The sequence below is a fragment of the Procambarus clarkii genome, chromosome 59, assembly GCF_040958095.1.
Source record: "Procambarus clarkii isolate CNS0578487 chromosome 59, FALCON_Pclarkii_2.0, whole genome shotgun sequence".
Classification (NCBI taxonomy): Eukaryota; Metazoa; Arthropoda; class Malacostraca; order Decapoda; family Cambaridae; genus Procambarus; species Procambarus clarkii.
The window spans coordinates 19,633,441-19,645,608 of NC_091208.1; the positions used below are offsets into that span (position 1 = coordinate 19,633,441).

General features: G+C 39.8%; 1 protein-coding gene across 1 annotated transcript; it reads left to right on the top strand.

Moving 5' to 3' along the window:
- The first annotated feature begins 342 nt into the window (after positions 1-342).
- Positions 343-11,493, top strand: Scsalpha1 (Succinyl-coenzyme A synthetase alpha subunit 1). The gene is made up of 7 exons (XM_045758428.2): positions 343-490; positions 2,919-3,155; positions 3,771-3,976; positions 4,607-4,801; positions 8,250-8,339; positions 8,970-9,104; positions 10,778-11,493. Exons 1-7 carry the CDS (start codon positions 454-456, stop codon positions 10,859-10,861), a joined length of 984 nt encoding a protein of 327 aa, XP_045614384.1. The 5' UTR covers positions 343-453; the 3' UTR covers positions 10,862-11,493.
- Positions 11,494-12,168: the final 675 nt, after the last annotated feature.

Here is a 12,168-nt window from a genome sequence, read left to right on the forward strand (position 1 = left end):
CTGGCATATGCCGCTGATGTTATCCTCTTGATTGTGTCAATAAATAAAGGAATCAATAGTTACTATAGTTCATTTATTATACACTCCATACCTATCCTGTTGGCGGTAGTGGAAAAGGATACAGAGGCACATAATGGGCTCAGGGACTGAAGCCAAAAAATTATTTAGCTAAGCACATTAGAGTCATGATGAACTAGTTAAAAATTTAATGAATATCTGAAAGTTTCATTGACATCAGCAAAGACATTGCTGCAAATCACAATCTAGCTGGATAAAAATCATGAGAAGAAGTGGGGGAAGGTGGAGGAGTGGCCTTTGACAAGCCGCCGGCCTGTTGTTGCCGTCGAGGCCACTAGAGAGCTGGTGGCCACCTCAGGTAAATACAGGTCAATAAAACTTGATTTTGGCGGGCCGGTCCAGCTGTTCGTGACGTCATCACCGCTCAGTGTAAAAATGGCTGCCACCATCCGAGCTCTGACCCGCATCACCGGTTAGTACACTCTGACCCTCGTAATTACTGCCTAATGCTGCACATTTATGCTTATTAATGCTATATAAATACTCGGTTGGTAAGGTGAGCGGACATATTTGCCGCTGGCATTATCCAGGACGCGGGGGTGTCTTGGTCCAAAGTATCGCCCTGTCAGCTGCTAATTGTATTTGTATATATATATTTATTGTGTTTTTATACATCACCGGGATACAATTTGCGCATAGAGTTAAGTATATCCCGGTGTCTTGTATCGTTATATTATCTAATACTTCTCCTATGGGGACAATACAACGTGATCAATATATACGGTCGCCGGCGGCTGGGCCCCATAATGATTATATATAAGTAGTTTGTTGTCCAAATCAGTTCCTTTGAGAACACAATTTCAGTAAAGTTTATGCTCTAGCTTCACAATGAGATAGGTCAGATATGGTTGTAGGTGTGAAGTTCTTTCCAAGTGTGTTTGACAGGGTATAGGTCAAAGGGCGACTAAGTTGACCCAGTAACCTGAATTGACCTCAAGGGGACAGTTAAACCGTACTCGGGTGTTTCAATCAATTTTTCTGACTGTTAAAACTATGTCTTGTTAGGGTAGGATGTATTAGGTTGGGTTTTGGATAATTTGGGTTGGGTACGGCTGGGTGGGTTTTAAAATCCGTTGACGAGCCATCTTGGGCACAATGTGCGCGTCATATCCTAGTAAGATGGTCATACTCTTGCGATCTTTGGAGACAATGAGGATATCTTCCAGGAAGTCGCTATGTACCCAAGACGATTCACCAGTCGATTAAAAAAAGTAACTTTACCCTACTCGACCCAACCTAAACCTTATTACTGAACACAGCCTAACCTAATGATATACAGTACAGTATGTGGGTTTAAACGTATAGAAAATAAGCTTTGTCAAATTGCCAGTGTACAGATTGGGATATGGACCAATTGCTTGGACATGTACAAAAGGTATAGTTGATTGATAGGCTCGGGCAATCTCAAGTGTGTGGACACGAGTCTTGTTCAAGTACCGATGGACTGACTGGCCTCGAACTTGGATAACCACTTAAAAAAAAAATATTAACCTGAGTTATAAATTAACTGATCTTAAAATTGTAATGGCTCGTGCTTATAATTAAATTATTGTGCTCGAGGACAGGCAACCAGTGTGTAAATATATATATATTTTAGGCTTATATCAAGGTCCCCCAAGGTCAAACTACTGACCCTCAACCGAATGCAACTTTACAACAGTTGTCCTCGCCTAGTTGTGCTTGGGGCATTGAGCTTTAGCTCTTTGGTCCCATTGGTTTGGGTACTCTTTGATAGCTGGGAGTTAACTAACTTCCATGTACTGTACCTGTTTACTGCTAGGTGAACAGAAAATTAGGTGATAGGAAACACATCCAATCATTAGTCCCGCCTAAGATACGAACCCAGAATTCTCAAAATTTAAGTCGAGAACGAACCCAACTGTACCACGGTATCGTGAAGATTGTGGGTAACCCTACATCTGATGTTCCTTTCATTTAATGACTAGCAAGAATAACTTGGGTTTTGTATTTTTAAATTTATTGTATCATTGAAAATCCATTTAGAATGAGACATCAGGCCTATGTTAGATCTCGAGGGGAAACTGACATAAGGTATATACTGTTCAATGTTATAATGTCCACAGTCTCCGTGGTGCAGTGGTAAGACACTCGCCTGGCATTCCGCGAGCGCTATGTCATGGGTTCGTATCCAGGCCGGGGAGGATTTACTGGGCGCAATTCCTTAACTGTAGCCTCTGTTTAACGCAACAGTAAAATGTGTACTTGGATGAAAAAACGATTCTTCGCGGCAGGGGATCGTATTCCAGGGACCTGCCCGAAACGCTACGCGTACTAGTGGCTGTACAAGAATGTAACAACTCTTGTATATATCTCAAAAAAAAAAAAGTTGACAGGTTGTGGAATTAAGAATATCTAGATACTGTATAGTATTTGCTACTATAGAAGCAAAAGTGCGTACAAGGTATTATTTAAGTTTCATTCAGGCAATTCAGGCAGTTACAACATTTTTAATAATATCAGATGTACTGTACTAACATGGTTTAAATGAAATTCCATTTATATATAGAGTAATAGTACATTATTTAAATTTAGTCTTCCATCTCTGTAATTTCCTGATTTTATTCTGGCATCATTTTTAATCATAAATATTCAAAGTTTTGCCAGAAACACTTTTGTATAGTAGTGACTGTTTTATGTGCAACCCCTATACCTACAATTATACCTCAATCTTATTCTTTGTATGCATATTATTATGAATAAAGTATTATTACTCTTATTACTAATGTATAACACTATGTAAATAGTGTAATGCTTACATTAATTTTCAATCTGGGTTAGTTTATATATACTGTATACAGTACTTTCCTTCTGTTGTTTAGGTGTGACCCCAGTTGCTGCGAGGTCATGCTATGCAGTGACACGACCAAACTTAGCAGTAAATGAGCACACACGAGTAATCTGCCAGGGATTTACTGGCAAGCAGGGAACCTTCCACTCTCGCCAAGCAATTGAATATGGTACTCTGATGGTGGGCGGGGTGTCGCCAGGCAAAGGTGGCAAGAAACATCTCAATTTATCTGTGTTCAATTCCGTTGCTGAAGCCAAAGCTGCAACTGGTGAGTAATGTCATGTCAACGTGTTGTAGGCCTAATTTTTTTTTTTTTTAAAGAACAGTGATGTGTGTGTGTTAGCCTAGCAACAGCCTTTTAGATTACGTTATTACAAGACAAGTGTGGCCCTAGGCCATGCTTGAGGGGTAGAGAAAACTCTAGTTTTCAGAAAAACTGGAAAATTTCATAGTTTTTTGTTTTCTTATAGTGCCTTGGAAAGGTGCCTGTTTTCTTATAATCCTTGGGAAAGATTTATCTCCTGATTTTATTTTTAAATTTTCCTTCGCAATCTTAATACTGTACTATACTGTGTTAGAAACAAACTTACTTTAAAAAGTTTTAATTTTGGTTTGCAGTTAGTTTTCACTTTCAATAGGTGTGAAATTAGAAGAGACGTAAAAGAAGGCACTTTTAGAAGTGGTTAATTGTATTAGAAATAATACAGTAAAAATGCACTTTATGAAAGTCAATGCAACAGTTATGTGATACTAAAAAAAGACCTGGCTGTTCATAGTTATAGTAATTATCATTTTCACCTTTAACCCTTTATCTGCATACTGTATTTACATTTTGTTATAATTAGAGATGTTTATACATTTTTTTAATTGTATGCATGGACAGATGCTGATGCCTCTGTGATCTATGTTCCTCCTCCTGGTGCTGCTAAAGCAATATTAGAAGCTATTGAAGCAGAGATTGGACTAATTGTATGCATCACAGAAGGCATTCCACAGCAGGATATGGTCAGAGTCAAACATGCTCTCCTCCGTCAAGATAAGAGTCGGCTCATTGGTCCCAATTGCCCGGGTATCATTGCTCCAGAAAAGGTAGGATGTTCTTAATCTGTTTTTATCTGACACTGTGTATCTATTTAATTTCTATACTGTTATATTTTTTCTTCTATAATGGCAAGTTTAGTCTTTTTAGTTTGTGAGGTGTTACTTCCAGTGGAGGGGGGGGGGGCATGCGGCTGAGTTGGCAGCGCTTGGGGGTCGTAGTCCTAAAGGCCCGGGTTTGATTCCCGGCGGAGGCGGAACAAATGGGGAGAGTTTCCTTCACACTGATGCCCAGTTCACCTAGCAGTAAATAGGTACCTGGGAGTTAGATAGCTGCTATGGGCTGCTTCCTGGAAATGTGTGTGTGTTAGAGAGAAATGTATGTAGTAGATATAATAGAGGAAAAATGAATTGATTAGAAAGGCGGGGTCCAAGAGCTAATAGCTTGATTCTGCAGATACAAATAGTAAATACACACTGTATAGTATTATTTGTATATGGAGTAATAATTTATTCTGCCTTGCTATTCTTTCTTTACTTATTTTTATAATAGAAATTCTAGTTTACTTAAAATATTTATTTTATTTTTAAGAGTAAAATTTTTAACTTTTATTGTATAAGGTGTTTTGTCAAGTGATTATCCTGAAGTAATGCTCATGCCTTTTTTCCCCCATTCCACAGTGCAAGATTGGCATTATGCCGGGACACATTCACAAAAAGGGCTGTATCGGCATTGTGTCTCGGTCTGGAACCTTGACATATGAAGCAGTCCATCAAACAACACTTGTGGGCCTTGGCCAAACACTCTGTATTGGCATTGGTGGTGATCCCTTCAACGGCACAAATTTTATAGACTGTCTTGAAACCTTCCTTAGGGTTAGTAAATATATTATTTTTGTATAGTATTAGTTTCCATAATGTTATAAATAGATATGATGGGACTGTGAAAAGATTAGGTAGATAAATAAGAACTTAGGAAGAAGGAGTCATTGCAGTGGTCCTTTTGACTATTCTGGGTGATGCTCATCTAAATGCAACTCCCTCTTCCCCGTGCATCCATTGTTCCTCAGGTATCCATCGAGCCAGGCTCCCTTAATTTCTTCTCATATGAAAGTTCCCAACACCTAGGAACCCGTCTGGTCATCTACCTTGAATATTCACAAAAAGGTTAATGTCGGCTGTGTAATGTGGTGACCTGAATTGGTCAGTGTGGCATAAATGGGGCCCCTCACCAGGGCAAAATATAGTTAGAGAAGGATATTTGTGTACTGTATTGTTGACACTTTTGGTTATAAGCCCATGCATTTTACATACTTTGTTACGTGCACTGATTCACTTGCCTAGGTCTTGGGTCATTTCCAGTCATGGTCCCAACCTCCCCTCCCCCACCCCCTACAAGTCTGATTTGCAACTCAATTTGCCCAAATCTACATCATTTATTCAGTAGATGGTGCCAATTCCATTTTCTCCAATTTAAGACTTGTGGTCTTTATATTGAATTTCATCTGCTACTTTTTTTACCCAGTTCTGCAATGTGAAGAGTTCCACAATAATTCTTATTCGAGTTTTCTATTCTCACTCTTGTCATCTGGGAACTTTACTTGATTGTGTTACTCTTCAACCCACCATTTAAGTCATTGACATTTTATGAACAGCAAAGGTCCCAATACGGACCCTTGGGGCACACCAATGCAGAAGCCACATTTGGCCACTTTGACTTCACTGTTGTTGGTGCTAATACTCTGCTTCCTATCCTTCAACCAGGCTCTGGTCTAATTGAAAACTTAACTTATAATTCTGTGAGCCTCAATCTTCTTGATCAGTCTTTCATGGGGTAGTGTCAAAGGCCTTATTGTGGTCAAGATAATCATCATACTGTATGTAATGTAATTGTTGTTGCTGTCGACAACCTTGAATACACTTTTGTGGAAAGATAAATTTATGAGTATCACAAGAAACCGTGTTGTCTTTTATCAGGCCATATGAATCGGGGTTTTCATATTGAATTCGCTATTGCAGTATAGTCTCAAGGTACTTTTCCACTATTGATGTTGAGGGGCAGTATGAGGGGAGCCGGTCGGCCGAGTGGACAGCACACTGGACTTGTGATCCTGTGGTCCTGGGTTCGATCCCAGGCGCCGGCGAGAAACAATGGGCAGAGTTTTTCACCCTATGCCCCTGTTACCTAGCAGTAAAATAGGTACCTGGGTGTTAAGTCAGCTGTCACGGGCTGCTTCCTGGGGGTGGAGGCCTGGTCGAGGACCGGGCCGCGGGGACACTAAAAAGCCCCGAAATCATCTCAAGATAACCTCAAGATGATGTTTGGCTCGTCACACATTGCAGTAAGAGATCTGTCCTTCCATTTTGAGACCACAGGACATTTTTAAGTCCTGTGTTGACTTAATGAATAGTTATTAGTGGGTCACAGAGTTCCTTTTTGCACTTCTTACAAACATAACTTAACACTTCCTTGTCATGGTGATTAATTTGGTTTTAATTTTTCATTTAAATTGTCATCTTTGTTAACCTAAGTACTGAATAGTTTATCTTCATTGCCTTACCTGTATACTGTATTACTAATACGTTGGTAAGATTGGCTTGTGTCTTCACTGGTAACATTTAGGCAAAGTAGTTATTTAGCATATTGCCCATTTGTCTTATCATTTATTAGTTGGCCAGTTTTTTTTTGTTTTCAGAGGGCCCATTTCCTTAATCACTTTGAGTCGGGGAAGAAAAGTGGCTGGTGCAACGAAAGCCCCGATTAGACAAAACAAGACTGGTGTAGATGTGGCCAGGGGTTTGTGTGAAGGAGTGTCTGTGTCTACCGTTAGGTATACCATGTATGGTTAGACAATTTGTGTGGCAAGAATATGAAAAATGAAGAGAGCAGTATGAAGGAATAATCTAAGAAGCAGTTATGATATTAGGAGAATAGATGGAGTAAGAAATGTAAATTTCGTGGAGAGATGTGGAGTGCAAAGTCGGAAAACTGCAAGGTTGAGATGAGCATGCTGTGTTTTGAGTGAATTTAAGGGCTGGGGGAGAAGATGGCAAGGAAAAAGGTAGGCAGACATGGTTAGTGTATTATTGTATGGCGGGAGGGAATTATCGGGGAAAAGCACCAAGTCATTATGACTATATAGCACTGGGAAGGGGTCAGGATAAGGATTTGGGATGGGACAAGGGGGAAAGGAATGGTGCTCAACCACTTGGACGATCGGGGATTGAACGCCAACCTGCATGAAGTGAGACCGTCGCTCTACCATCCAGTTGGGCATATTATTGTATGGAATAAATGTGAAAACTCTTAGGTGTGGTATGAACAAGGTTGGATTGAAGCAGTTTAATGAAGGGTATAAATGTCTGTGTATACAAATTAAAGAGTACTGTACACCTGGAGTACTGTATGGAGTGATGGAGGTTGCTGTGGGTGACAACTGTAAGATGGTGGTGCGTTGTTTTCTCAAATTTGATGGCCTCCCATCCCATGAAATGATTATGGACGTACGTAAACAAATGACAAAGGAACTGGCAGTCACTGCTCTCAAGATCTTTGAAATTTTCATGTTTTGTTTAAGTTATCATTACAGTTTTTTTTTTTTTTTTTTTTGATGGTAACTTTAGACATTTTATTGAATGTTTGGAAGGTGCCAAGATGCAAGAATGTATTGATTGTACAGTTATCTAGAAAGTGTCAATACCTGACTTGAGTTGGGTGAGTAGGGGCCTGACAGCTGAGTGGACAGCGCTTCGGATTCGTATTCCTGAGGTTCTGGGTTCGATCCCTAGTGGAGGCGGAAACAAATGGGCAGAGTTTCTTTCACCTTGATGCACCTGTTCACCTAGCAGTAACTAGATACTTGGGAGTTGGACAGTTGCTACGGGCTGCTTCCTGGCGGGGAAGGGGGGGGGGGTAACAAAAGGAAGGCCTGGTCGAGGACCAGGCTGCGAGGACGCTAAGCTCCAAAATCATCTCAAGATAACCACAAGATAACCACAAACTATGAATAGTCACAAATCTGGTATATTGTATGGCATTACCAAACTGACTGCTTCTTGTTTCCACCCTCTCATAAAAAGCTTCCACCTGCTCATAAAAATAGTATAATAAAAAAAATGGCTGGAAAGCATCATACAGTATTTTGATTGTTGTGTAATTAAAGAGTTCAATGTTTTCTTCATACTAAACTGTTCAGTATTACATGAAGTGGAGTTATGGTTACTTCTTGATTGTGGACTTAGCAGTGCTTTTGTGGATATTTGATTTTCAGGCTGTATACAGTATGGTCCTGGATTTCATAGTTTTTTATTCTTGTATTTCCAGTGTCCTGACACCAAGGGAATCATTCTCATTGGTGAGATTGGTGGCGGCGCTGAGGAAAAGGCTGCCGAGTACTTAAAGGAACACAATTCCGTAAGTTTTAATTGCATTGCACGAGGTCAGAGCTGGAGTTCAGATTTTGGTCAGATGCATCCATCAAGTGTGGTATCATCAGTATTATTCTAAATGCATTTTAAAGATTTTTTTGAAAGGGCACAACACGGGGAGAATGAATCGAGGCCGGGTGAAAGACATTGAGCATGTTTATGTAAATTCAATGATTGGTGATGTTGACCAGACCACACACTAGAAATTGAAGGGACGACAACGTTTCGGTCCGTCCTGGACCATTCTCAAGTCGATTGTGATGAGGTAGGGACAGGCAATAAATAGGCAAGAGAGAGCTGAGGAGGAAAGTCAGGTGTAGGGGATAGTAGTAATGAGAACTGCAGGAGGCCTATTGGCCCATACGAGGCAGCTCCTATTATAACCACCGAAGGAGATAGTAATAGGATTGGTTACCAATCAATGATTGGTTTTTATTTCTTGATGCCAACAACTCTCATTGCTACGCAGTCACTTAATCTGAGTTGACCATGATTGACTGCAAAATAATCAAAATTAAATCCCATTGTGCAAAATCAGATGCTTTAGTATTTGTTTATATTTATTATTTTGTAAGTGTTTTATGTAATTCTATTACAATAACCAATTATCTTCCAGGGACCCGGTGCTAAACCTGTTGTATCATTTATTGCTGGCTTAACAGCACCCCCTGGTCGTCGTATGGGACATGCTGGTGCCATTATTTCTGGTGGCAAGGGCGGAGCTATTGATAAGATAAACGCCCTTGAAAAGGTCAGTTGCAGCCATTAAATATCATAACAAGCATTCTCATTACAGTTCTTTATTATAGTTAAGGTGCCAAAGCCAACTTTACTCCAGGACAGAATTTTCAGAGTTACCAGTATATTTACCCTTAACCACTGCACAGGTATTCTTGAGATGATTTCGGGGCTTTAGTGTCCCCGCGGCCTGGTCCTCGACCAGGCCTCCACCCCCAGGAAGCAGCCTGTGACAGCTGACTAACACCCAGGTACCTATTTTACTGCTAGGTAACAGGGGCATAGGGTGAAAGAAACTCTGCCCATTGTTTCTCGCCGGCGCCCGGGATTGAACCCAGGACCACAGGATCACAAGTCCAGCGTGCTGTCCGCTCGGCCGACCGGCTCCCAACACCAAACGACAAATACTGTTTTGAGAGTTGTCCATTTTTTTTTTTAATTAGGCTATATTTTAATGTTTTTTTTAATGTTTTCATCACTCTTTGTGTTATAAAATGAAAACAGTTGAGTTTGGAAACATTTTGACATTAATTTTACATGAACATTTATAAAAACAACAAAAATATATCCTTAACAATTGCACTGTGAAGTTTTTGCCAAAAACAGGTGTACAGGGGTTAAAACATAAGCATGGTTACTTTTTAGTTTTAGTCTGCATACTAAAAAACTACCGGAAGTTTACAAAGCTATTTGGTCGGAAATACCAATAATGTAACTAATTTTCTACTTTGAGAAAAATAAAGTTAAAACCCAAATTTAAACATTAGTAGACCTAGTATAGCACATATATGTACAGTACTATAATAGACCTAAGGTAATATATGTTACGAAAGTCTGCATCAAACACATCTGACCAACCCAGGCCGAGGCCGCGTACATGACCTTGAGACTCTCGAGTCCATAATAAAGCTCCGACTTGCTGAAACATTGTCAAATCAAGGCTAGCCTTAAGTTTTCTTTGTCTTGCTGTCTTAACTGATTACATGATGTAAGAACTGGAAAATAAATTAATGGACTTAACCAAAGATGATGATTATTAAAGGTTAAGGAGCCAAGAGGTGGGATAAACATTAGATAATTTATTTAATTCCATAAGATGAGAAAAAGCTTTGAAAAAAAAATCGGCTGCCAGATGACTGAAGACGGTAAGAAAGTTGGAGGCATAAATTAGGCAGGCAAAACTCAAGATAGGGTGTGACAGAATATAGGAAGGCTGTCAGTAAGGGTGTGACAGAATATAGGAAGGCTGTCGGTAAGGGTGTGACAGAATATAGGAAGGCTGTCGGTAAGGGTGTGACAGAATATAGGAAGGCTGTCGGTAAGGGTGTGACAGAATATAGGAAGGCTGTCGGTAAGGGTGTGACAGAATATAGGAAGGCTGTCGGTAAGGGTGTGACAGAATATAGGAAGGCTGTCGGTAAGGGTGTGACAGAATATAGGAAGGCTGTCGGTAAGGGAATGATGCAGGCAAATGGTGATGGTTATTAAACAGGATTTTGTCACTATTTATTGCTGTTCATACTATATATTTATTTTTCTTTTGCTCTCCTTTTTATCTATAAATTTGTATTCTAAAGTTACGTACTGTACTGTATATTCTGTAGTTTCAATACTTTTCGGAAAAATTTCATGTGCTTTTTTTTGTTTTTTAATTACACCAATTAACATGCTTTTGTGTGGTTGCAGGCTGGCGTTATTGTGTCGAGGAGTCCAGCACAAATGGGTAACCTGTTAATGGAAGAGATGAAACGATTAGGGTTAACTGCTTAAGAAGCAAGCGATGACATTGAACTGTAGCTGAACCTGCTTCATCAGCTGTATACCTATCCTCATATGTATGTCTTGTTAATGTTGCAAATTGCTCGACAATTATGGTAGAAATTGAAATGCCGAGACTTTGATTGCTCCGTGGGCAAATTCTTCATTATATTTTTTGTGGTCAAGAATTTTGGCAGTCTCCTGGGGTTAGTTAGTTGTTTGTCAGGACGATGTGTCCAAAAGTCGGAAGTTTTGCTCAGACTAACCAGTGTAAATTAACTATAAAACCACTAACAAGAATGGTACTGTGTATAGTCTCTTTTTTGTATGTTAAACTTGAAAAATATTAGGTTTTTGTATATTTAATGCAGTACAATGCAATTAGATTTGATTTATATGTTAAGCAGAAGTTATTTGTTAATGTGCAGCCCCATGAAGATTAAATAATCGTGGAGTACTGTTAGTTATGTATTTAGATTTGTACACAATTTTCAAAATGATCAAATTTGCACTGTTAATTCCATATACAGAATGGCTACCTATCATTACAAGATGTGTAAATATGTCTGAAAGAGTTTTATTGAGAACTGTACTTCATTCTTCTATAAATACAGGTAGTTTAAGAAATAAAGTACATGTTCTTATGATGACTTTTCCACTCAACATAATTTAGTGCTCTTACACCTTCCCCACCCCTCCACCATCTTCTTGAGGTTATCTTGAGATGATTTTCGGGGCTTTTAGTGTCCCCGCGGCCCGGTCCTCGACCAGGCCTCCACCCCCAGGAAGCAGCCCGTGACAGCTGACTAACACCCCAGGTACCTATTTTACTGCTAGGTAACAGGGGCATAGGGTGAAAGAAACTCTGCCCATTGCTTCTCGCCGGCGTCTGGGATCGAACCCAGGACCACAGGATCACAAGTCCAGCGTGCTGTCCGCTCGGCCGACCGGCTCCATGGCCACTGGCTTGTTTTGATGAAGGTGGCGTTAGCCCTTCATAAAATAAAGGAGGCATTTGCAATTATTATTGATGATAATGACAGAGATAAAGATCATGAACGAGTTTCAGTTATCGGTTTCAGGATTTAGTGACCAGGATTCTGATGCTAATAGAAGTATTTTAGCTTAAGTTGGCAAGGCTCATGGTATATTGAGCAGGACAATGGTTTAACAGGTGCCAATGGTAACAGGTAAGCATGTGCAACTATGCTATTAGTGGACCACTAGCTAGAAGCTTATCACACCTGTCAGAATGGCTTAATGGCTTGCAATGGTTATTAATGGTATTTAATTGCTTTGATTGAATTGTACATTGAAGT